At 45.4% G+C, this 27,052-nt stretch overlaps 1 protein-coding gene across 5 annotated transcripts in view; it reads left to right on the forward strand.

Annotated features, from left to right (window-relative positions):
• SEPTIN9 (septin 9) overlaps nt 1-27,052 on the forward strand; it is a 948,816-nt gene that overhangs the window by 308,084 nt on the left and 613,680 nt on the right. Inside the window, exon 1 of one of the 5 annotated variants that reach the window (XM_069654627.1) lies at nt 3,303-3,746. The exons of the other annotated variants lie outside the window; for them this stretch is intronic. Within the exon in view, the coding sequence (XP_069510728.1) occupies nt 3,692-3,746 (55 nt within the window). The 5' untranslated portion in view covers nt 3,303-3,691. Of the gene's footprint in view, nt 1-3,302; nt 3,747-27,052 lie in introns of those variants that run through there. 5 annotated transcript variants of the gene reach the window in all.

Genomic DNA, 27,052 nt, shown 5'->3' on the forward strand with positions numbered 1-27,052 from the left:
AGTTGGGAAACATGAAGGTCAAGCAATACATGGGTAAAATGAAAACCCACATTAAACAACAAGTGACATATGGATGCTGCCATTGCCACATCTTATTTTGATTCAGTAAGAAATCCTTTTGAGAGAATAATTGACGTTGGGGTCTTCAGTTTTAAATGGTCCCACTACTCTCACTACTCACTCTTTTACAGCCCAGTGGGACACAGTAATAGATTTAGGCTAAGCCTACCTTAATGAACCAATCCTGGGGTCCCTACCAACAATCTCCTGTATGCATGAGGTCATAACCAGAGTGTTTTGCAACAGCAAAGGTAAAGGGGTGAATACATGTGATACTAAGTTCCACCCATTTTCCTGTCCGTTGTTGATCAAAGATTATCCCTGGTTATCTGTAGATCCCGATTAATGTGGCAGGTCTCCCTTGAAGCTGTGACAAGACCAGACTCGCTGGCTCCTGCAAACCATATTCTCGTACCTTATGAATGGGGTCCCCTCCCCCCCCCGGTTTTGCCTACTGTAAACACACAGTCTCAGACATGGCCGCTCACTGTCATTGATTCTGAGGGCGGGAGCTGGCTTCAGGTTAACACAGTTACATATGAAAGGTTGTTTGGTTTCCTGTCTCCTTTGTTAACCTCTGCAACCAGGCTCCATGTGGGCCTGTTTGAAGTACCCTCTTATTGGTATGTTAATTGCTGACAGCAGCTGCAGGGCCTTACAAAAGAGCAGGGCGGATCCATGGAGCCTTTGTTAGTTAATTAGTATGGACATGATAGGGAGAAGGTTGGCCCTTCCCTTCCTGGAGATGACATGGTGCACTCCTGGCTGTTACATTCCAACTAAATACGACATGGTGGACTGTGCCTGTAGACTGTCCACCCAGAGTACACAGGGCTATGTGTTTGTTGCGGTGTGAGCATAGGAAGATGTGTGTGGATTAGGATCCTTTTCCTGGGTTTGGTCTACCATCATTCCATTTAATTAAACATTTCAAAAAGCCCAGGTGAGTGCACGCCCACCTGGCGGATGGTCGAATTCCTTACACTCCCCTGACTGCCCATAGAGCACACTGCTGGGATATGTTTGAGCTCATTCGGTGCTTTTAATGGGGTGCAATGTTATTTTTAAGCATCCTTCTAAAAGTTAATGGCTTGAATACTTCCAAAGGTTCTGCTCAATTTCCCATTTCAATAGTATATTGCTCCTTTTACCATTACTATAGTCTCAATGCACTTGTAGTGGGAACACCCACAGGGACCGCATTACAGAGTACGGGAAATTCTCATAGAGGTTTAGACAGCATGTGCCATATGGCCAGGATTAGGAATTGGATGGGCTGGCTAGGGCTCGGTAGGCAAACCAACAGGTCAGGCATGTGAGTGGGTGCTGAGGGGGGGTCACAGTGTGTGCGAGTGCATGAGACTCATGTGTTCCGCTAAACTAAAATGTTGTCATAGGTCGTCTCTGTATTGCAATGGAAGAGGTATTGTGACAAGTCTGGAGTGAGTAGGCTTAAAAGCTTTGTGTCCAGCTAGACCAAATCGTGTAGTAGGTCGTAGCTGCATTCTAATATGTGTGGATGGATAGCTGTGCCTGCAGCAGATGTCACCACTGAAGTGGTGCGTTTATACGTACCTAGAGCGCAGATGGAGCTCATCAGATCTTCTGTGTAGACAAAAATCCAGCTACCCTCATAGAGTCTTTTAGGTGCTACGGAGATGCTACCCTCAAGTCTTCTAAGTACAATAGATTGGCTGTCCTAGTACATCATCTAGGCGGGACAGGCCCCAACAATCCACCTAATGCGACATTTCCTACCCCAATAATCCAACTAAGTGCAATACATTTCAGGTCCCCAACAATCCAGCTAAGCTAATTGTGATACAATTCCTGCCCCCAACAATCCATCTCAGTGCAATACATTTCCTACCCCCAACTATTTACCTATACAACATACAAGTGGAGAGTGGTTAGATGGCCATTTGCCAGGCCCTGCAAGAATATGCCCAAGTTGCAATACAATGTGCCAGTTATCGCCATTTTATGACCTGGCAGTACCATTATGGTAGTGCCTACCATGGAAAATGCCTATCCTGTGCCTACACAAAAGCCAAAAAACATTGTCTTTGCCAGTGCTTGTTTGAATTATATCCTAACACCTTCCAGTCTCATCTAACCGACTCCTTCTCCAACGGCACGATCACTCTCCCACTAACTTTTTTGGTACGTGGGGTGCCCCTCAATATGTTGTAGAAGCCTCTATTACTTGGCCAACGCGTCTGGATCGCATCATCTGGACCTCTTTAATTAGAAATAATGCCAACCCTACAGATTTAGGCAGTAGGCTACTGCTTTTTAGGCAGTCCTACCACCTACAGACTCCAGTGACAGATGCTACTGCTTTGTACAGTGGCAAGTCATTTATGTGAGCAAGCTCCAGCACAAAGCATGCAACACACTAATCAGTCTGTTTGTACAGTGGGCTGGTAGGTGATTACTTTGACTGCATTCAGACCAATCCTCTGACCAGACAGCTACATGGCTCTGTCCTGCACTCTTGCGGGTACAACCCTTAGGTGAACTACCAGTGTAGGCAAGTGGCAGACCGTAAACCCATCACACAGCATCTGCCTATCAGACTGAGGGGGGGTATCAGTCTCCATGTTGTTCAGTGTTCAACCTGCACTGCAGGAACATATATGTATTGCCCAGGCTGATGCTACAGAGTAGTGGCAAACGTTGCCTACCAGCTCTGTGTCATTAACTTCTCTGAAGTTAGCTAACTGAATTTGGTGTTAACTTACCATTCAGAATTATACATTTTTAACATTTGAACACCTTTCCATGTTGTGCATTTTAGAATGCTTCAATGGTGCCAACAATGCATGTTTTGTATTTCCATGCGCTGTCATTGTTATGCGAATTATTATTTTTGAAACTTGAAAAATCCTACATCTTTTTGGTCACAGAATGTTGGCAAGTATGATAATCTCACTGCACATGTATAAAAGTCGGGCAGGGTGACTGCAGATCGAGCTAAATTATTGAGCGTGTTGATAGGCTGAATGCCCAGAAGATCATGGGCATTTTGAGAGTGTCTGCTTTTTCACCAAAAAAGTGCTGAAGTCAGCCCAGGCCGCCTCTTCTGTACGGCTCCATGGGATATCCGCGAGTGAGCGGGGCTTGACGGACGCGCGAGGCAGCCAATGTTCAGGCAGCAGTGGGGGCCGGGGGGCGGGAGGCCCAGGGTGGTGGCAGCCCCCTTGCAGAATGTGATCTGCCTGCGTGTGTGTGTCCATGTGTACTGAGAGGAGAGCCCCTCTCCCACTCACTCTGCCTCCCTCCCATTCATTCAGCCAGCCCACCCCGCCTCCAGGGGGCTTCCTCCTCGGCGCACTCCTGTGACAGGGGGTGGTACAGGGAGACCCGAAATAGAAATTAGAAAACAATCGCAGCCCGTGCGCCCAGAAGTCATCGGGCGCGCCTCCAGGGCAACTTCCTGATCTGGGCTCTTTATTTTTCATGTGGTTCTGTGCTTTTTTTTCTGTTGAAAGCACCAACGGGAAAGGGTGAAGAAAAGAGGAGATCGGGTGGCCGAAAGGACGGCGGGGCGGAATTTCCAGGATCTGCGAGCTTCCAAGGATCTTTTTTGCAAACTTTTTCCGCGTTAGCCAGAGAGGGGGCGAAGGAGATGTCCGATCCAGCCGTGAACGCGCACCTGGAGGGCATCATTTCGGACTTTGAAGGTTTGTGCACTTTAAGTCTCTTTTCTGTACGAGGGCGAGAGGTAGACACGGGGCTGGGGGAGTGGGGAAAGGGAGGGGGGAGGCGGGCATGGGCGGCGAAGGGGTCGGAGGATGGATGCAAGCAGCGCTGGAAGGAACTGCCCTCACCATCTGCCTCAGCCATGTGCTTCACGCAGGAGGAGAGACAGGCCAGGGTGACATGAGAGGGCAGGCAACGGGGAAACATGGCGGGGCGGGGGAGGATAGGGGGAAGACCCCTGGGAAGGGGGTGCATGGGGAGGAACGGGAGTGACCACGGAAGGGTGAACGCCTAGAAGAAGCGAGGTATAGGGGGGGGGCATTGCACAAACCGCGAGGGCACACGGCCACCCTTGCTAGCTGCTTCCTCTAGGCGCTACTAAAGCGCATGATGGCAGAATGCCCTGCGCTGGAGAAGGCAGAGAGGAGGCTGGCAGGAGAGATACCCAGTGGCGATCAGTGGAACCAGTGTCAGTGCAGATAAGTAGGACCCCAGACCCCTGTGGGCTGCCCCTGCCCACGCCTGCTGCAAACCTTGCCTAGTCTCCAGCTCACTTGGTCTTAACCCTCCAATGACCGCCCCTGCTCATTGCCACGCCCAGCGCGCGAGCACTGCACAGGACTCGGCGGAGAAGCGAGGAGGGCAATGAAAGAAAGAAACACTGAGAGACAGAAAAGCGGTCTGCGTGCAGAAATCCTTCGCAGGGTTTTCCTCCCCACTTTCCAAAGAGTGAGAGAAAAGAGCTGCCGCCCACGCCCCCTCCCAGCTGGGACAGTCTGCCACATGCTGCCCTCGTGCCAGCATCGTCTGCCTGCTCAGTGCCCGCTTCCAAGTTGAAGAAAGGCTGATTGTGAAGTCACAGGGAGCAGGGCAGGGTTCTGTGTCTGGGGGCAGACTTGGCCAATAATAGGTTTCTTCTTAGTGCATACGAGCGACCCGCAGGTACTGGCACTGGCTTTGCATATGGGAATCCGATAGCATTCTGGCTCTCCATACTGGCATTCTGGGTACCCATACTGGCACTGGCTCTGCATATGGGAATCAGATAGCATCCTGGCTCTCCATAGTGGCATTTTGACTCTCCATACTGGCACTGGCTCTGCATATGGGAATCAGATAGCATTCTGGCTCTCCATACCGGCATTCCGGCTCTCCATGCTAGCATTCTCGCTCTCCATACTGGCATTCTGGCACTGCATATTGGAATCAGATAGAATTCTGGCTATCCATTCTAGCTCTCCATACCGGCATTCTGGCTCTCCATACTGGCATTCTGGCTCTCCATACCGGCACTGGCTCTGCATATGGGAATCATATCGCATTCTGGCTCTCCATACCGGCATTCTGGCTCTCCATACTGGCATTCTGGCTCTGTATATGGGAATCAGATAGCATTCTGGCTATCCATACTGGCATTCTGGCTCTCCATACTGGCATTCCGGCTATCCATACTGGCATTCTGGCTCTCCATACCGGCATTCTGGCTATCCATACTGGCACTGGCTCTGCATATGGGAATCAGATAGCATTCTGGCTCTCCATACTGGCATTCTGACTCTCCATGCTGGCACTGGCTCTGCATATGGGAATCAGAAAGCATTCTGGCTATCCATACTGGCATTCTGGCTCTCCATTCTGGCATTCTGGCTATCCATACTGGCACTGGCTCTGCATATGGGAATCAGATAGCATTCTGGCTATCCATACTGGCATTCTGGCTCTCCATACTGGCACTGGCTCTGCATATGGGAATCAGATAGCATTCTGGCTATCCATTCTGGCTATCCATACTGGCATTCTGGCTATCCATACTTGCATTCTGGCTCTCCATACTGGCATTCTGTCTCTCCATACTGGCACCGGCTCTGCATATGGGAATCCGATAGCATTCTGGCTATCCATACCGGCATTCTGACTCTCCATACTGGCATTCTGGCTATCCATACTGGCACTGGCTCTGCATATGGGAATCAGATAGCATTCTGGCTCCCCATACTGGCATTCTGACTCTCCATACTGGCACTGGCTCTGCATATGGGAATCAGATAGCATTCTGGCTTTCCATACTGGCATTCTGGCTCTTCATACTGGCATTCTGGCACTGCATATGGGAATCAGATAGCATTCTGGCTATCCATTCTGGCTCTCCATACTGGCACTGGCTCTGCATATGGGAATCAGATAGCATTCTGGCTATCCATACTGGCATTCTGGCTCTCCATACTGGCATTCTGGCACTGCATATGGGAATCAGATAGCATTCTGGCTATCCATTCTGGCTCTCCATACTGGCACTGGCTCTGCATATAGGAATCAGATAACATTATGGCTCTCCATACCTGCATTCTGGCTCTCCATACTGGCATTCTGGCTCTCCATACTGGCATTCTGGCTCTGCATATGGGAATCGGATAGCATTCTGGCTATCCATACTGGCATTCTGGCTCTCCATACTGGCACTGGCTCTGCATATGGGAATCAGATAGCATTCTGGCTATCCATACTGGCATTCCGGCTCTCCATACTGGCATTCTGGCTATCCATACTTGCATTCTGACTCGCCATACTGGGGCCTCTTTGCCACCGGATTATCATGTCCCATCGAATGCGATCAAAGGCAATGTATTGTTATGAGGCAAACACTGTATGATGAGTTGGGGCACTGAACAATCGCTGGTAGCCAATAGTTGGTGTGATGTAGTCCAGGCATTGATGATTGACACTGGATGGTGGGAAGTGTGGATCTTGAATAGAGGGCGCTGGTAGGCTGCATCCTTGGAACTGTAGTTCTTGGGTGAAGAGTGGAAACTGGATCTAGTGGTGAACACGGGATGTTAGGAGGTTGGACAGTGGGTGCTACGTCAAGAGATGAGAGGGGAGCAATACGTGATGGTAGATTGGAAACTGGACGGTGGCCAATGGAAACCCAGGTGATGGATGGACGCTGGGTTGTAGTACTGGCCCACTGGATGGGGCGAAGAAGCCTCTACATTTTGAGGGGAATCACTGAATGCTTTAATATTGACAGTAGCTGGGGAGGAATGGTGAGATGCGCAAGAGTGGCCTTTAGCAGGTGACACACTGAATTTGTGACAAGTAAACATGGAATGTTGGGACGAGGCACTGAATTGTGAGCTGGAAATACCAGATGGTGTAATAGCACTCACTGCCTGGGGGATCCTCACGGCGGATGGTGCACACTGGACAGGGGGACCTGGACAATGCATGGTGGAGATGGTGGTGGATGGGAACTAGACCATCAGAGGTCAACCTTGGATGGGGAGCTGGGGAGTTTGGTGGAAGGCGGTATAGAGTTGTGTACATTGGCTAGTTGTGGGATGCACAGCAAATGGAGGAATACTGTATGTTAAGGGATGTAATGTGAATAATTGATGAGGGGGGCTGGAAGGGGAACCATGGATAGATCATAAACACATTTTTGTTGAATTACCTACATGTCCAACCAAGGGACATAAAGACAAAAGCATATTCGATCTCTGTCAAATACTCTGGCCTCTACCATCCAATGGGCATCGCTTCACCACTTATTCCCATTGTTGACCTCGCACCATTCCGGGTCTGCTTTGGTAGTGGAGTCCAAGCTCAAAAGCACAACTCCCGCACCTTCATAATTTGCCAAACAGTAACACATTAAAGCTGCAAGCTCCAGGCACAAATATCTATAACGTTAGCAGAAATGTAGTCAATTAACGGGAGAAAAATAGTCTCTGCGGTACTCGCCAATTTCAGGAGCACTTCCTTGGTGGTGAATTCAGAATGGGGGCACAAAACTGGGTAATGGAGCATGCGGGGCCTAGTGGGGTGATTTCTTTCATCACTATTGCAATGCAAGTGTGAACGGGGGTTTAGTGGATGGAGCTCACAATGCTTCCATGGGAATCGACGTGGGAGCAACAGAGGACACCAGCCGCTCTTTTGCTTCAGGTTTTATACACCAGTGTAGTGTACATCGGGTCTCCGAGGATCGCCATTAAATCTACAAGTACCTTCATTAGGGAAACGTAATCTCGCGTACCTAGTGCTGCCCACCCTACCCCCCTTGTTTCATTTACACTCACGTCTCCTGCACACCTTTTGCTACTGGGTACCAGTCAATTCTTAAATACGAATAAAGAATGCTCTATCAAGATCCACAAACTGGGACCTTCGTTTCAACAAAAACAGTTCCAATAAGATTCAAATAATCACATCCACTCTGCTTCATCATAAGAAAAATCGTATATTCTTTTCTTTTTCATAAAAGTGCATTAAGTGTGTGGATCTTGATAGAGCATTCTTTATTCATATATAAGAATTGACTAGTACCCAGTAGCAAAAGCTGTGCAGGAGACGCGGGTGACCCACAGACAGTGGGCACTTTCTATTAGCTCTTGTTATATACAACCCAGTGCCAGGGTTGCAATTCCCTCTCGCACCCTCTATAATCTTACACCATATCTATGCACATGTATCTGCTGCAGTTTCTTCTGCCTGGCCACGTGCTCATATGGCAGCACATGCCCTCCTCTTTCCCTTGGTTGGGGTTCAGGTACTTCAGATTCATTTAAAATGATAGTACCAGATGACCTCTCCTACAAAACCACAATGACCCCACTTTGTCTGCAAGCAGAGTGCCAGGTAATTTGGCGGTGTAGCACCAGGGCTCTTTCTGAAGATCTCTGCCCAGAGTGATCATGCAGATGGTTCTCTGTCTCCAGCCATCTTCCCAGGCCGAGGGAAGAGGTTCGGTCGCAGCTCTTGCCTCTCCCAAATTGGGCGCAGTGTATCACTATAAAACAGGGGTCTGCAACCTGTGGCTCTCCAGATGTTTTGTACTTTGACATCAATGATCCCTCACCATTGATTAGACAGAGAATGGCTCATGAGAGTTGTAGGAGAACAGAAGGGCTCCAACCACAGATGTAACTCTAAACACTATCCTAATGTCGGAGTGTCTGCATGATTCGGTTATAAATTATTTCAAAATGGGGTTCCAAACAGTAAACCAAGTATCCTTTGCATGCATAATCAGATCACCATATAGGGTAGAAGGGGGCACAAGTCCCTCATTTTTAGTCATTATTCCATTTGACTAAACCTTTGTTCATTTATACTTTTGTATTTTATTTATCTTAACCAACAAATCATAAACCATTACTGTCTGGTTTAGAAGTAGAGAAAAAATACAATATGTGGAACAAATATGTGGAACAAATAATTTCACAATGGATATTTTTGCTTTTCAACAGTCACTTAGTGAGTGAGTATCAATTAAGTGCGCATATAGACATTTGTGCATAATAAGAAAACAAAAACACTGTTTACATTTGTAACTAAGATTATTCAATATTTAGACAGCTCCAATTGAAGGAGCATATTGACCAATCGTTTGGACCACCAGCTTCAACGAGGGTTGACTAGAGCCCTTATTTTAGGCTGGGTATCCAACCAGTCAGGTATAATAGAACAACTTGAATTTAGTCAAATCAAAAACTGAATTGGACTGACCCAAACATGCATATTAGCAGTACATAAAAAACAACAAAAGAACAGGAGGGACGGATAGTAAGGAAACACCTGATTTTTCAGTCCTCAAGTAGCGGAAGGTGCATAAATCGCCCCACTAAACTTAGAGGTGCTGAAAGGCCAAAAACAGGGTGTGAATTACATTTCACATACAGAGGACCAAAAACCATTTGTCTACGCCAGGGGGAGGGACCCCCTATCTAGTTGGTAAGGGCCATGCAGCACATGGAGTGTTTGGCCTTTAGGCGTTTCGGCTGGAGATTAGAACGCCTTTGTCTGGGCCTCCGGTATCGAGATCTCTGTAGGGTGGGAGCTGCTAATCTTCACCGTACAGGGGCTAAATTCTGTAATCACTGAGTCCAGGTATAGAGTTTCTGGCTACAGACCCCGCGTGGTGGAAACTGCTTCAAGGAAATTCAATCCAGCAAGTAAAGAAGCAAATCATCTCCAATTGTGGAAATCTTCTTAAGATGTCGTAATGTATGGAGTAACAGAAAGGTGAAAAGATTCAGTCGTACTGGGAAGCTCCAGGGTACTATTCTCTGGTAGCACGTCATATAATTTTCAGAAGTAATGCTGCAGATGGAGTGAGCTGGTGCTTTGCTCTGCTACTGGACCGCGGGGCTCTACTGCAGCCGCGGGGAATCTGTACCAACGAATGAGAGTTGTAGTGCTGGAAGGCCAGTGGCTATGTATAGAGGCTCCTCTCCTAATCAGAGGTGACACACGCGTCAGAAAAAGGGAAAACACTGAGGTAACCAGGGACTATAGATTTCCTACAGGAGCAGTGGATGTTTTGAAGTAAACAAATGCTGGCGGGAGATTGAAAGTGGGTACTTTGATGATTGGTGTGGATTACATTTTGGAGATAATGATTAGATAGTTGCGCAAAAGGATACTGTGCATGACAAGACATGTAAGGTGGTCATATATATATAACAACTTCTGCCATTTTGCTGTGCTGTGATGAACAGGAAAATATATATTGCCACATGAAGGCTTAATGACAGACAGGGTGTTGTAATACGCAGAACGTGTGATAGGCAGAAGAACGCCTGCTTTGTAGTATGTGTTCTGATCAGCAGAAAGTTTACCATAATGAGTTTACTACAATAGACAAGGTGTGTTGAGATAGTCCAGTTGTCCAGATAGGTGCAGTGTGTTTCGATTGGTCCATCATGTCACAGCAGAATGTATGTATGTTGAAGGGTCAGATGCGCCCTGGTTCTTTTTAGATTTTGGGATAGGTAGCATGTCGGTCTCCTAAGAAGAGATCTGATGCTTTTAGGGCTTCTTGTGAGAGAAGGAATGTTGATCAGTGGTAGCCCAAAGGCTTGGGTTTTATGGCCAACAAGTACTGTATGTAAGACTGGCAGAGATTTCCAGAGGAGCTGCAGGTGCAGCGAGCTGATGGGCCCCAGCTAAGGTGACTTGGTGACACCTAAACTGATTACACTGATGTACCATGTCCTGTACAGATGCACAGGGTGGCAGAGGGCAAGGTCACAGAGCAGTCTTCTCCACTTACCCTTTGAGAAAGAAGGACTGGTGGGTCTCAAATGAGCAGATCCCCAGGAACTTCTCATGCCTCCCAGATCCACATTCCACGCAGAGCCGAGACCAGGCCATGCAATGGGATGTTTTAGGAGCTGGGTATAGTTTCTGGTGTTTTCTACCCCTCGACAACACACTTTCCAAACTCTTGGAAACTTGATTTCCTTCCATTTCACGAAAACAGTACAAATAAAGAGCAAAGGAAGGAGTTATGATACTGGTTGTCACGACATTCAAATGCATGTGTGCAGCAGGGCAGGCGAAAGGCATTGGCCATTGCTGGATGACCCCCAGCAGCAGTCACCATAGTGACGTCACTATGATTGGATGTATAGGTCCATGGAATAAGGCACCCCAGCTCTGGGCTCCAACACTTCCCTACTCTCCCACACCTCCTGGACTGCTTCTGGCGTCCCCAAATTTATCAGCACTTGTGCTACCCTAGGGCATTCTGCCCCACTGGTTAATATTCCTCTTTCTCGCATCACTGCACTTAGCATTGTATAGTCGCAGCTGTTGGATTGCACCAGGCACCCTTTGTCTTATTTTCAGTGTTCTTTTGTCAGTTACTTTTTGCTGTCTCCAATAAAATACAAAATACTTGTGGCTACAGGAGAGACTATATTCTGGGCCTTTATGACCCAGGGGGACACTATGCTAGGCGGTGTCCCACATACCCGAAATGCTTGCAGAAACTCATAGTTCACCACATACTTGTATTTTAACCAATTTCATATTTTGACATCTGTCTAATTTAAGATCTTTCCAAGAAGTAGCCTGCACTCTGCAATATTTGCTATGTGCGTATCCATCTCTCGAAAAACCTCTGCAAATAACATAATTGAAATCTAAGCTGTTTTAACAATGTTTAAGTCCAAGCAATTGGCAGAATTATTTTAATACAAGCAGAGATTTGCAGCAAAACCCCTTAGAAAGTAAGAAAAAGTGGGCAATTTTTAGCAAAGGGAACTTGTTTTAGCAAACACTTGTTTCAAAGATGTTCAACACTTAAAATGTCATACCATTATATAGGAGGTTTGGGATTATTTGTTAAAAGGTTATGAATCCGGTCTTGTTTTTAGAAATATGATTTCAAACATTTCAAACAGTTGTTAACAACGCTTATCATTTTAAATCAGTAATATTAGATTCACAAATTATTACAATTTTTAATTTGAAATGTTGCACAATTTAGGCATCAAACAGTTTCATGATCTTATGAGGGTTTTACTGCCAACAATACATCTGTTCATTTACAGTAATTAAAACATTGGATTTAAGATTAGAAACAGTTTTACTGGATTACTCCAGTTCTGGATGGGAACTGCTTTTATGTTCTCCAAAGTTCCCTTTCACACCAAACGCCCAAAAGTCGTAAGTAAAGTACTCTTAGCCTCAAAATCATACCGGGCGCAGGAATAAATTAGCACAATTTCTATACGATAAAAAAAAATAAACACACACACAAAAGGTATCAAACAGGAGTATTTAGAAAAACAAGCAGTACACATGACTGCATTCAGAAACACTGAATCATTGAGTGGGAAAGTGGAGAAAAGCCGCAAAACGACTTTCCGACTATTAATAAATATGAATGGTGTTTAACATTTGGGCAGATATTGAGCTCTTAAAACGGTGGACTGCATAAGGGGCACGTAGGCTGGAGCTGTAAAAGCAGTCGGATGTATGGGGCAGCTCAAAGGGGGCTTTTACAAGAAAAGTACTCTTTGGTCTTTGAAATCATATTTTAACAGGAATCATTTGACAGAGAGAAGGTTTTAGATGAGCACAGGCAAAATTCATAACTCAAGTGGTGAACCTCCTACTGGAAGGGCCGGGGATGCTCAGAATTGTAGACAGTCTGTGCTGTAGAACCTTGCAGCATCTTTTGTGTGAGATGAAGTTACAGTAATGGTCACAAACTCAATAACCAGACAGACTCGAGGAATATGGCAAAGTACTACTTTATTTTCAGTTTAATAAAGCCGAGAGACCTGACTGATGCATGTACACTCGCAACAAAGTTTGATTGCATGGAGGTTTTATACATCTATGACATCAATCTACGTCGCAAAAATACAAAACCTATGAAGGCTAGGGATTGGTGAAAGGAACATATTTACTTGTAGAGCATGTAAGTGCTAGTGCTTCATTGACTTCCCCTTATCTGTAGGGCACGCCTTGAACTACCTCTAAACACATACAGTACTGATTGTAGTGGACAAAACATCAGGGGATTGGCTCCTGCAACTTTGTGTGTTAGGTTGTCCCTCAACCCCAGTGATTGGTTGGCATACTATCCCAACCTTGGAGTTACGGTTCCTTAGCAGCACGTACGTAGATGCTAGATGCTTGAATGCCATCAATCTACTCCACATTTTCCCAATTAGTCCATCTCTCATCGGTAGGTCACAAGTCAAGTCTCTCATTTGTACTTTCACCTTGTTGCCACTCACTGACCTGGTACATTCATGGGAGTGTGAGCACACCACTGTCTTAGCTTGAGGCTCTAATGAATAGTCTTTGTTTTCGACTTCTGAGTCACGTGTGAATGGACCACAAATTTACTGCTACTTGATTTAATTATACACAGTGCTGTTGCTCCTTCTCGCCTCTAAAGACTTGCTTACCGGCCTCTAAAGACTTGCTAACCCTATCTCAAATGAACTTGCTATGCTATGCTTTTAATTGACCAGTGGTTTGGCTCTCACAGATGTTTTCATCTTCCTTCATCTATGAAGAATGTTCTACATTCTGAGCTTATCCATGTACTCCCTTTGTGCTCTGCGCTTATCCCTCGATAGCATCTTCATTCTGGGCCAACCTTGTCTCATTGTCGGCTCTGCTCACAGGGCTGGTTTCCACATTTCCTGTTTCTTGCAGCCTCGGCCTGTTTCTGTGGTAGCTTTGTTACATTCACGTGAACCATCGTCCATTATCCCGATATGGCCGTCCTTGCCACGTTATATATACCTCTATAGCAAGCTTCTATACGTTTTCTTTTATCCTTGTGTTACTACGTATTTACAGTTATTGGCCAGTAAGTTACTTAATCTTCGTTTTAGATCCATGATTAATTCGACTTCAGGTTCCTGTTACTCTTAGTGCTTCAGGTACTTAGTTACTTAATATTTTCATATCGTTTCACCATAGGTTCATATATCTTCCTTATCACATCCCTTTGTCTTTGTCGGATTTCATTTTAACTTCCATCCACGATATTCATTGATGCATTCTGACATCTTGGCAGGTGACATCCTTCCATGCAACCTCCTTCTATGCAATATCCCTCCACACCTTCAGTGCAAGGGTACATTCTGTATGGCTGTCTGAGTGCATAACATCTCTCATACACAATGCGGTATAGGAACGATGCAGGTGGTCCCAACTATAGCTTTTCTCTGATTGTTCTAATATGACGGAGAGTTGGCGGGGACTGGCAGGATGGCATCTACCTACTCCTCTACAAGTCTCTCTCTCTGGGGACTGGTACCTGGTGTGCTGCCACTAGATGCATGCAAAATGTGATTTAGTTGTTGGTCTTAAGCACAGTTCACAAAAGCCCACTCTTCTCAGCACCAACTTGCTGACTTGAGTTTTAGATACCTGGGCATAATCAAATGAAGGGGATTCAAAGCAGGTGAGCTCAGGCAGAGTGGATGGATGATGTTTCTGGAGCTGCTATGAGGTGCTGTTCTGCCCTATACTAAAGAGACTTTCTCAATGGTTGCTGCCACTCCTGCTCCTCTCACACTGATGGACACGGATTCGCACATACTAGACTCAGTCACAGGGCTGTGTGGTACTTGGTTTCCAGCATCATGTTATCTCTGAAACTGAAATTAAGAGCTGGTCATCCCACTAACTCAGGGATCTGCAACCTTTGGCTCTCCAGATGTTTTAGACTACAGATCTCACCAACCCTAACCAACATAGTCAATAGCCAGATATCATGGGAATTGTAGTCCAAAACATCTGAGAGCCAATGTTTGCAGACCCCTGCACTAGATTATGTGGATGTATCATCGAGCTGTCTTACTTGGTCGCCACTCTCTAATCTTCTGTCCAGCAAGAACACATTCGCTCTTCTTTGGCAACACGGTCTGCCCATTTCTCCAGAGATGGAACAATGTGTAGGCACGCAGAAAGCTTATAGTATATGTTTCAGGCCTACTTATTAGCCAAAGCACACTGTGTTTTATTGCATAAACCAATCGTACCACTCCTTTGGGCTACACTAAGTTACCTTTGATCTGGCTGGAAGTATTTTCTTTGCCTGGTTAAAACCAGTCTAGAATATAGGCATCCACGATTTTACAAAAATTAGAACTACTCTATTCAGAAAACACTTGGCTAAGCATGTAGACTCAAAAGGATCCTTCAAGCATGTGGCGATTTCTTTCACTTACCGGCTTTAAATGACACATTAGAGTTCAGAGGTTGTATTATATCAAATGTGTTGTCCAATAGCCCAGAACGCCTAATCCTGGTTCTTGGATTGGCGCCATGTTTCTGGCTCTGAATATATCTAGGCGCTTTGCCTTCAATAGCCATTTGCATTTTGCTTTGACCTCATCAAGCCCATTCATGAAATCATTCTCTGTATTCTCAGTTTCTCAATCTTCCTATGGAATTTGCCTTTAAGTCCCAGCATGCACAGTTTCTCTGCTCACTTACACTCTCATTGTCATTATCTTTAGCAGCAGTTCTATTGAAACTCGGTTTTTCAATGCACCTGGATATGTGGCCTTCAAGATCCAGCATGCCTTGGGCATCCCCTCGCCATTCCTAGGCATGCCCTCCATTTCTCATCACCAGCGCCGGGCATCCATGAAACTCTTTCTCACCAGGGTTCTTCTAGTTTTGGATTCCTCACTTCCAGGTCCCCTCTGAAAGTCTTCTGGCTGCTCTGTGGAGGTACAGCATATAGCATTACACCTGCACCTCCAACTTGACTGTTCTCTGGAGTCTGGGTTACCAGATTGCAGAGGCCTCCCTGAATCTTGCCCTCACTACAACCAATATGTTGGTTGTCTAGCATATGCCATCTCTCCATCGCATGGCCAACAGTCGCTTCCTCCATGTTCTTTGTAGATAGGTAATTTGGGAATCTTGCCCTGCTCTCCTCTGGTTCTCCTCCTCTGCCGCCCCCTTCGCTGGCTTCCCAGCCCTTCTTGGCTAGAAGGCCGTATCACAGGTCCATGAACATAGTTAAAAACTTTCCATTATGCATGCACCAGGCTTGTGGTCAGAGGGAGCACTTCATCACAATTCCCCACATAAGTTCGAAACCTCCACTGAAGACTGAAAGGGGCGGTGAAGAGAGAGGAGGGTACATCTCTTTTTTGAGATGTTGTGGGTGGAACATAGTGTATTTATTATGTTTGAACATGCATTCATTTCTCCAGCCATTCTTGGTATCCATCTTTTCTGCTACCGATGGAAGGCAGTCTCAGTCGCATCTTGATAGTGTTCCTGATCCTACCAAGACTGTCTCAGTCACCAGACGACCCCTCCAAGTCAAACTCCGCCCGCAGAGATGAAAACGACCATTCTTGATCATCTTCACCTCTCATTGAAAGCAGGAGCTGCTCTCTCCCCCCATCCCGCTCCCAGCAGTACTCGTCTGATGCCCGCTACAGGTACTGATCCTGCAACGATAGGAGTGCAATCTATATGCACACTGCCTATATCCCTGACCACGAAGCACATCCCTGCGCTTCATAGCACTTTATAACGGGAATCGGCCAGAAGAACAGCTGATTGCTGTTAACCTGCATTCTGCGACCACCCAACGCCATTACTATCAACGCGGTCAATGGCCCCTTCATCTTTGTTGTTGGCTGTAATCCTTGCATGTTGCAGCATCAACCACTGATTGGCTGAGCTGACCTACATACGCACTCCGCCACAACGCTGAAGGCGGAAGCCGGTCCGCACGCAGAAGGACCGTGCAAAAGGGCCTGTCTGCGGCTGTCCGCGGCAAGACACGGCGTTCGGTGCCTGACGGTGCTACCTTTAGCACACCCGTAAGTACATTACTGCACTTCCTCTACGACCTGTGATTCAACGCCTGACTTGCTCGACTATAGTTGTCTACTGCGACCCTCGCAGCGAGTGGATGCCCTCATGTCAGTTAATCATCGCCTCTTGACTTAGAAGTGGCCCACCCAATTGGAATAGGTGTTCAAAGTCCACTCACTAGACAATTATCATCATGACCCTTACGTGCGATATTCTCCAATACCATGGCCTCATCTAAATGTCTCTAGTACAGTACTGCCTTGGCTACTTTTCAACAAACCTTATTAGGGTGCATTACCCTGTAATCATGCCTCCTTGTGCAACCATCACACCTGCACAGATTATACTGTTGGAGACTACAATACATTTGTTGTTCACCCTAGTTGTATAATTACTATATTATAATATATATGTTAGGCCTAATTACTAGCCGAGTTGCTGACTGTTTAATAACTACGAAGCATTAGCCTTAACTATCACTATAGACCCTGTAACTAAACTGCTTCGTAGCATTTACTTAGTGTAATGTATGTATTGCCTATTTAGCCGATACTGCATTCGAGTCACATTACTGAATCCCTTTCTAGCCCACCCTGTTGGGTCTGCTCAGTAGCATTCATCTCAGCCGAACTGCATGTTATGCTTATTTTATGAAATTGCACTCTGTACAATATTACTGTAATTGCATTCAAGCCCCTGTGCAACTAGCCACTATGCCCTGGCCTCCAGTAGCCAATCACTCCTTTCGACCACCTTTCCCCAAGCTATTTGCATTAGCTGTTGTAACTGTAAGAGGATTCAATTCAGCACTACAGCCAAGTTAACGCCTAGTCTAGAATACTGAATGAAAACCCTTATTGATATACCTTTAGGTCCAGTTCATGCGTTCTGGATGACTACCCTTGTATAACACCCCTCTCTTGGAATGCCCCTGACCCCACTGAGCCAAGAAGTAATTCTGTTTTGCAAGTTTAAAGGTTTATTTGATAAATTAAAATATATATCACACTTTTTAATAAATTAATAATTGAATATCACACTTAATCTGATATGGTAAATATTAACAACGGAGAATCTGGCACTAGCACACTTCTTTAATCACTAATGAGTTGACATGAAATGGATAAGGTAGCACACTGGTAAATAGGAACAAAAGTATAATGTGGTAGAGGATGCTTTATGTAGGCTCAGGTGGATGCAATATTCAATGAATGCAGTACAGAAAATACGCAATATGATTTCAACCAAACAATGTAATCACTTTTCTCTGGCTACTCCCCTCCCCCCCTTGATGCAAGGCAAGGAAATGGAAGGAAAACACACAGTTCTCAGAAATGCAATCAACTGTAATTCAGTTCAATCCAGCAAGCTTAAACAGAAGTTTGAAAACACAGGCAAATGCTTTGATAGGTGCTAGCAATGAATGAGAAATATGCTGGAAACGCTCTTAATTCCCTTTTAGAGGTTCAGGATGAGTGGTATCTAGTTAATATTAGTCCAGGCTCACACTAGCAATGATGCAGGGATAGTTAGCAGGTTAAACGAATTTCTGGCAAATGAAATCAGGCAGCAGCAGTTTTTTTACATGTGAAGAAATTGCAAATCGCGGCAAAATTCGCGGATGCGCCGAGCGCTATTACAAAGGAACCGCAAGGACTATCTCTACCGTTTTGGGGTCCTAGGAAAGCCTGGGATCTCAGCTTCCAAATGAAAGTTATTGCAAGTCTCTAGCCCAAACGGTTGCGGAGATATGAGTAATTTAGTAAAGGTCGTTTTTGGTTTTGTAAATTTTAAACGCACACTTTTTCAAAATGACAAATTTTACTAGAAATGACAGGTGACAGATAGGAGGCAGTTCTACTTAGGTTAAATAGATTGAATTAGATGAATTTAAACTAAGAGATGTGTTCTGAGTTTTGCTAAGTACTCACAAGAGATTTTGAACAGGAAAGCGACTTGGTCACGATCTTCAGTCTGGTCAGGTCTTTCCGGATTCTGCTCACAGCGCCTGGTCTGGTCTCGGCTAGGCACAGCACTGCTTTCTCTCTGGTCTGGTCTCTGCTAGGCACAGCACTGCTTTCTCTCTGGTCTGGTCTCTGCTAGGCACAGCACTGCTTTCTCTCTGGTCTGGTCTCTGCTCTGGATAGATTGAAGTCTCTAGTTTGGCTTTCTGGAGTTTGATGGAGGTAAGTATGGATTTTTCCGGCAGGGCTTCCAGCGGCAGATGAAATTGAATCTCTCTATGTGTCCTGACTCTCTGCTTTTATCTGTTTCTTGAGAATGGGTGTGTGTGTTGCATCACTAGACTTGCCCCTCTCATTCGTCATTGGTCAGGCTTCCATTCCTCCGCTTGATTGGCAAACTGAACTGTGAGTCAGATTGATGTCATTTTATGATCTCTTGAAACAACCTCCCTTATCATCTGTGCACCCAAATATATATATGATCAAAATCCATACTTCAGAGTTACACAGTTGTTTGAAATTACATATACATGGTGTGGCTGAATTTAGCCATGTCTATGTCCAAATCTGCTCATTCTCGGAGCTTGCATTCAAAGAGTGTACATAATTGACTTTTTAACTGCTTTTTCAATTTCCGACATGGACCCAACTTTACATACATGTGTGCAGGGGGTAGGGACATTAACTGATGAGGTTTCAGATTTTTAACATGCACACATTTAGAGTAATATCCACTTTTCCGCTAAAACCCCCCTGAACATACCACCGGTTCCTACCACGTCTTAAACTGTGGGCAGAAAAATCACAAGAATTATGGTATCATTTATAAAATTTTCACATGTCCGCACTATGAATTATCCCCCTTTTTATAAAACCATATCCTTGCTGCAGGGGTGTGTCTTTTCAGGTCACATGGTACAGAAACCAGTCTTTCCAGTTTCTGCCAAGCCAGCTTGCTTCTCACAGGCAGTGCCCCTCCCAGCTTCTCCAGGAGGAAGCCACTTTTTACGACGTCTGTAATAAAAACCTTTGCCTGAGTGGAGAGGGCTTTGTTCACTCTCTGGCAGAGCACAGGAAATTCAATTATCAGATAGATGGCATATCCTTAGTGTGGGCAGCAAAAGGAACATTGGCCTGGGAACATAGTTGTGACTCAAGTTTCACTCCTGATGGGATCCGTTGCTAGGCAAAATCAAGTTCCTTAAGCCAGACCTTCAGCTAACTTTTTGTTGCTTTTAAAATAACTTGTAATTTTACACATGCAGCTAGAATGCTGATTCTAAGTGCAAAACTATGACATTTCAACAGTTACAAAGGCATGTGACACCAAACATAGGTCACTCATTTAATTTAACATTTTCGATTTTGGTGGTTTTAAATCCAGTTGCAGTTAGGCTTAAGCTGCTGACTCCATAGCATTTTTGTTATAAGCATTGTTTTTGGGCTCTTCATTTCCCAGATTTTGTAGGCACACAAAACTCCATTCTGCCAAATGTCTGCTGGTGTTCAGTGAATATTTTGCACATGTTGCAAGGTTTGAAATAGGCATTTTGCTTGCCTTCAGAAAAACACACAGTGGGTTTTAAAACGCCGGCTTTTGGATAGTGGTGAGTACTGGTACTGCACCCATTTTTGGGATTTTCTTGGATTAATGCATTCTAAACAGGAATGGTTCTTACATGGTAGTAAATCCTTGCTTAACATTGTTTTGATGGGGCTCCTTACAGTAAGATGGTTATGTGGAACCCCACAAAAAGGGTTGAATCTTTAAAGTGGTCCAATGAGTCACGATTTCAGCAACTTTTTGACATCAGTAAAAGTGGATTTTGTTAACAAAGACCTTTCTTTACCCTGGTGGGTGGCAAGTTAGGTAACCATTTTGGTGTGCGCACAACTGCGCAGCTTTCCTGGATTTCGGCGCACATGTGGGTTTTCCGCCATCTTGAATTTCCTAAGCCCACAGCACCAAATGTTGTAGCAGGGTAGCTTAAACGTGGGTCAGGACACCCTACATAACGAACCTCTACCTCACCCTCCATATAGTAACCGCGCACAACCATAGCACTGCCCCGCTACCACAACACTACAACCATGGCCACTACCCCTCCCCACACAAATCTATACCTCAATAACCCCGCCTTATGGATCCAACATTTTGCCACCAGACCCACTTCGAACCAACCATGCTCACTCTCAATGAGAAACGTCAGATTTGGCTCAAGACTCACCCATGCCTCTCACCACCACATGACACCCATGTGTCAGAATAAACACCCACAGCCAATCGCTAGGACTGTCTCCTCTCCACACACACCTACCTCCCAACCCGACAACATCGCCACAAACACCATCAAAGGGGCATTAATTAATGCCAGATCCCTTACACCCCACGCACTTGATGTGGCTGATCTCATCCTAACTCATGACCTTGACTTCATGGCCATCACTGAAACCTGGCTTCATACTGCTTCTGGGCCTCTACTTTCTCTAGTCATTCCCACAGGTTATAATATCATCAGACACGACCGTAATACCAATCAATCTAAAGGTGGTGGCATTGCCATCATCCACAAAAACTCTTTAAACTTCCGTCTCTCCTCGGTGCATCAAATCTTCTCGATGGAAGTGCTAACTGCCAAATTTGCCCTTACCCCTAACCACACCATTACACTTCACTTACTATACAGGCCCCAGGCTCCCTATCCACCTTCTCTGAAGACTTATCTAACATCTGGCAGACAATACCAAAATCAATTCCCAGATGATTGTATTAGGCGACTTCAACTTGGGCCTCGCCGACCCTAATGACACTGCTGCCCTGATGATTGACAATTTGCTCACAAACTCAGGCATTACTTTGCATATCAGCAAACCTACACATTCCAAGGGTAGAATCCTTGACTGGATAGCCGACCTTAACTGTGAAATTAATGTGGAAGCTAACCAACCTTGTGCTTTGACTGACCACCATTTAATCACCTTTAACATCCTCGCTAAAACCATCAGCTCCACTCCAGACGTCGCACCTGCTATTCCCACTAGAAATAATCACGACATAACCTGTGATAAACTTCTCCCTCTCATCCTACCAGTTCTTAATGAACAGGCACTCTTATGCACTGACCCAACTGTCTTGGTTGACACCTTCAACCACACTATGCTAAAAGCCCTTGACCACATTGCACCATCTAAACTGAGAAAACCTAAACCTCAAGCTCACCTCAACTTGTGGTTTACACCCCAGCTCAGAACTCTACGCAAAGAAAAACAAATTTCCGAATCACATTGGAAAAGTAACCCTACTGAAGCTAATAAAGCCAGCATTGTTCTAGCAACGCTAAACTACAAGGAAGCCATACTCCAGGCAAAAAAAGACACTTACTCCCCAACCTGCTAACAAACGCATTGAACAAGCCAAATCTAATTCCAAAGAACCATTTAGAATTTTAAAAGAACTTGAAACCCCTGTCACTGCACCGGACACTTGCACCAAAGATAGCACTTGGTGCACGAATATTCAAAACCACTCCTTGGCAAGATAGCCTCCCTCCAAGCCAAAATTAATGACAAACTAGTCTACAACTTAACTCGCAACCCAACATTCAACCGATAATAATCAACCCTACCCCTGACTCATTGATCCCGTTCAGCTTCTCACCTCTACCCGTTACTGAAGTGGAAAATATTATCAATAGCCTTAAACCCTCCAACTGCCAGGGGGACCTTTGCCCTGTGCCTATCATTAAGGAGGCCCCCCTGGAGCTAGCTCCCTTCATTACCACATTCATGAACTCATCCTTCAGTACTGGAATCGTACCAGACAATTTAAAGGACGCCTGGGTTATCCCGCTGCTAAAAATAACAAACCCTGGACGCCAATATACCAACTAATTACAGACACATCACTACGGTGCCTTTTCTACTAAAACTCCTTGACCGAGCTGCTTACTTACAGATTCAAGAATGCCTCGGACCTAATAAACTCTTGGGACTAAGGCAATCTGGGTTTCGACCATGTCACGGCACTGAAACTGCCCTTATCGATCTTAAAACTCAGATTGAAGACCTAAGAGATAAGGGTAAACTTGCATTACTACTCCTTCTCGACCTCTCTGCAGCATTCGATCTCGTAAATCACCAAATACTGTGTCGACACCTTAAACTAGCTGCACACTTTTCGGATAAAGCCACAGCTTGGATCAGTTCATTCCTGGACAACAGATCAATGCGTCCCCTTAGCAGCAGCCTCACCCTCACCTGTCACCTGCGGGGTCCCACAAGGATCTTGTGTCTCCCCTACGTTGTAAAACGTGTTTACAAAATCACTATTTGATATCTTGGATTATCTGGGTGTCACATACATCAATTATGCTGATGACACCCAGATACTCATCCCGATCTCAGGAAACTAAACATCCAACTCTCTCTCTGTGAATGCCACCTACCAAGTCATCCAAGCCTGGATGGTGCAGCATGGACTTTGTCTGAATGACAAAAAGACAGAGCTCCTCATTCTCGGCTCTCCCCAAAAAGTAACCAAACTAGACCCCGCATTTAAATCCTTCACCATTGATGGTAATACCATTAAGGTTTCCAAGGACACAAAAACATTAGGGATCTATATCGACTCCACACTATCTTTGGCCAGACAAACTAATGCAGTCGCCTCTGCGCCGGCATACACCTGGAAGCTTATTACAGCCAGTCGCCCCTTCTTATCACCAGCTAACTGCATCACACTTGCCAGGACACTTGTGCTGTCTAAAATTGATTATTGTAATGCCCTCTATTTGGGCACTAACCGTTGTAACCTAAAGAAGTTACAAATTATCCAAAACAATGCCATCAGAGCAGCTCTCAACATCCCCAGGAACCAACACATCTCAGACACCAGACGTAATATACGCTGGCTCTCAGTCTCTCAACAAATTGCTCTGAAAACACTTGCTCTCACCCACAAATGCCTTTCCAACCAAGCACCTTGCTACCTAGCTAATAGATTTGCCCTCCACAACTCTAATAGACCCAGCAGAACAGCTCAGACTAACTGCCTCTCCATACCATGTTTCAACCTTCAAAGATCAGGCAAAACTAGTTTCCCAGTAATGGCTGCTAAACTGTGGAATTCGCTGCCCAACCTGCTAAGAGTGGAACCTTCCTTCCATAGATTCAAAAACATGGCCAAAGTGTGGCTATCCGCCCAAGACTCTCTCTCTCCTCTCCACTTGCCAACCTCCTTTCATGCAATAGCCACCAGCCTCACTACATGTATTTAGGGTCCCGCTTATTCTGTAATTTGCCTATGTATACAACTGTAAACTTAAACTGTAAATGTAATGTTCTGTTTGCCTTTTACCATGTTGTAACCAAGTGATGCGACCGGATGCCCTCGGGCCTGGTGCGCTTTATAAATAAATAAAATACAAATACAAATTCATGTTGGGTCTCTGTTCCCGAGAAACAGACTGCGCGGTTACTACTTTTATTATGGTCACTTTCTTTTCCAGTTCCATCAGATGTTCTTCAGGAAAAGGATGCTGCTGTACAAACCCAGATAGCTGCTATCAAATAACAATGTTAAGTGTCTACAGAAGCTCATTCCTCTCCAGCAAAGTTGAGAGTCTTTTCATTGCAACACTTGGGGCCTCAACAAGAGATTCTTCCCTCTGGACAAGCCACCGCTTCATGGAGTCACTTGTTTCATAGGCCTCCTGCTATGTTGTTCCTGAGCAGAGGCCAGCACACAGTCACAATTGCCATTGGGATTCCACCAAAGTCTTCAAAAGTGATGCTTGTACAGCAGCAACCTGATTGGTCGAGGTGTGCACCTTATTAGAAAACATTCTTCATGGTAGGAATTTCAGGCTTCATTCTGCTCAAATTGGGATTCGTTCTCTCCCCTCAGAGAGGTTCCTTTCGAGAGACCCCCACCCCCTCTATATGCAGTTCTAATGCCTCCTGCTCCTCCAGAGTGGTCTCCCTCCCATGCTGCTGACTGCAGTATTGTTTCTCTGCTGTGGATGGGGAGAACCTTCTCAGATGTCTCCAGGAGATGTGCTGTGCCTGCATCAAGGGGAGTGGTTTCCATTGCTGCTCTTCTCGGAATTTGTAAGCCGACACTCGCTCCTTGTTTTGTTGACCTACCAGCTCAGTCTGTGGACAAGAGATGTGCACCTTGTTGGTTGTCCACATGCTCGTCACTTTGGTTTGTTCCTGTTCTAACTATTGGACTTCTGCTGGTGGATTCTTTGCAGTTAAGAAAAAGTCATGCTTCTGCTCCATGGTTAGGTTCAATATACCTTTTATTCCACTCAATGAGCTCACTGATCTTCTTACCCTACTCTTCGAGATGATTAGTAGCTTAAACCCTAAACCTTTCATTGTCCTGCATGATGCCATGGGCATTTGCTGTCATTGCTTTGCTAATTAACAAGTACCTGTTGGTCACTCAAACAGAAATGCTGGTGCCCTGTTTCTGGAACAACATCACATTGCCACAAAAATAGAGTTTTGATCATTACTTATGTATTGTGTGTATTACCAGTGTTTCTCAGTGATGAGATGCCATTTGTCTGTGCTGCTTGCACATATCTGTCTGAATGCCCGTTAATATTTTAGCTTGTAATGTAATGGGCATTTGTATAGCACCTGTCACCATTGGTATGGTCTCAATGTGCTGTAGGTTGAACACCCTCGGGGACCGAAGTCCAATTGTGGGATTTACGTCAGAGTTTTAGAATGTGTGTGTGCATTTTAGCCAATACGAAGATAGGTAAGGGTGGCCAAGTCCCTGCTGGTCACCCACCTTGAGCTGGCAAGCAGGTGGGTGCAGATAGGCAGTCTGGAGGGTATGCAAGAGAGACATTACGTGTGAAGCTAGACTGAATGTTATCGTGGGGGATAGCTGCATTCTGATGGCTGCAGTGTTGTGCAAAGTGTGTGATGCAGGAGAGTCGTTATGGCCCAATTCACAGAAGCGTTTTATAATGGCAAAAAAACATTGGAAAAGGCCCTATGTGTGCAGCTAGACTGAATTTTTTTATCATGGGGGGATGGCTATATTATAGTGGCAGAAGTGTTTTGCAAGGTATTTTAGAGTAGTGCCTGGGTGCTGAGGGTAATCTGGGGAGGTTATGAGGGAGACCTTATGTGTGCAGCTAGGCCGTATTTTCATTGTGGGGGATAGCTGAATTCTAATGGTCAAGGTGGTTCCCTTGGTATAATGGAGTATGGTATTGCCTGCCTTCATAGCTTCATCTAGGTTGAACATGATGCCAAGGTAGTGCCCACCCTATGAGTGCGTCTTAGTGCTGTGCTTTTGCTCCCCTCAGGTTTATCAAGTTCAATACATCCTGGAGATCCAGCCAGATACAATACATTGCAAAGTCTCAAATTCATCAGAGTGTCATTAAGTGTGGTAAATTAGATACCCTCATAATTCAGCCAGATGCAGCACCTGAAACTATCTGAATCCAAAATCCACTGGCCATCCTCGAAAGTTCACCCATATGCACCACACTGACTGCCCCTATTGTTCATCCAAGTGTGATATATAGGCTATCCCCACACTTCATCCAAGTACAACACACTAGCCGTAAATACTATCTCCCAAGTCATCCAAGCCTGTATGGCTCATCACAAACTCTGTCTCAATGATGAAAAGACAGAGCTTCTCATTCTGGGCTCTCATCAGATACTCAACAAACTAGACCCCTCTTTCAAATCATTCATCATTGATGGTAACATCATTAAAGTCACGAACGACACCAAAAGATTAGGTATATATCTCAACTCCACCCTTTCCATCTCTAGACAAACTAACGCAGTATCCTCAGCCGCAGCTTAGACCTGCAAACTCATCACAGCCTGCTGACCCTTCCTCACACCAGCCAACTGTACTACCCTAGTTAGGACTTTGGTCATGTCCAAAATCGATTACTGTAACACCCTCTATTTAGGCACAAACCAATGCAATCTCAACAAATCACAGATTATCCAAAATAATGCCATTAGAGCCGCATTAAACGTCCCCAGAAACCACCACATTTCTGACACCAGGCGGAGCCTTCGCTGGCTTCCAGTATCACAAAGTTTCACTCAAAACACTTGCTTTGACGCTCAAATGCCTCGCCAACCAAGCGCTCAACTACCTGGCCTGCAGATTTGCCTACCACACTTCGAACACACCCCTCAGAAATGCCCAGGCCAATTGCCTCTCC

Source organism: Ambystoma mexicanum, chromosome 3q (assembly GCF_040938575.1).
Source record: "Ambystoma mexicanum isolate Mex_15411 chromosome 3q, UKY_AmexF1_1, whole genome shotgun sequence".
Lineage (NCBI taxonomy): Eukaryota > Metazoa > Chordata > Amphibia > Caudata > Ambystomatidae > Ambystoma > Ambystoma mexicanum.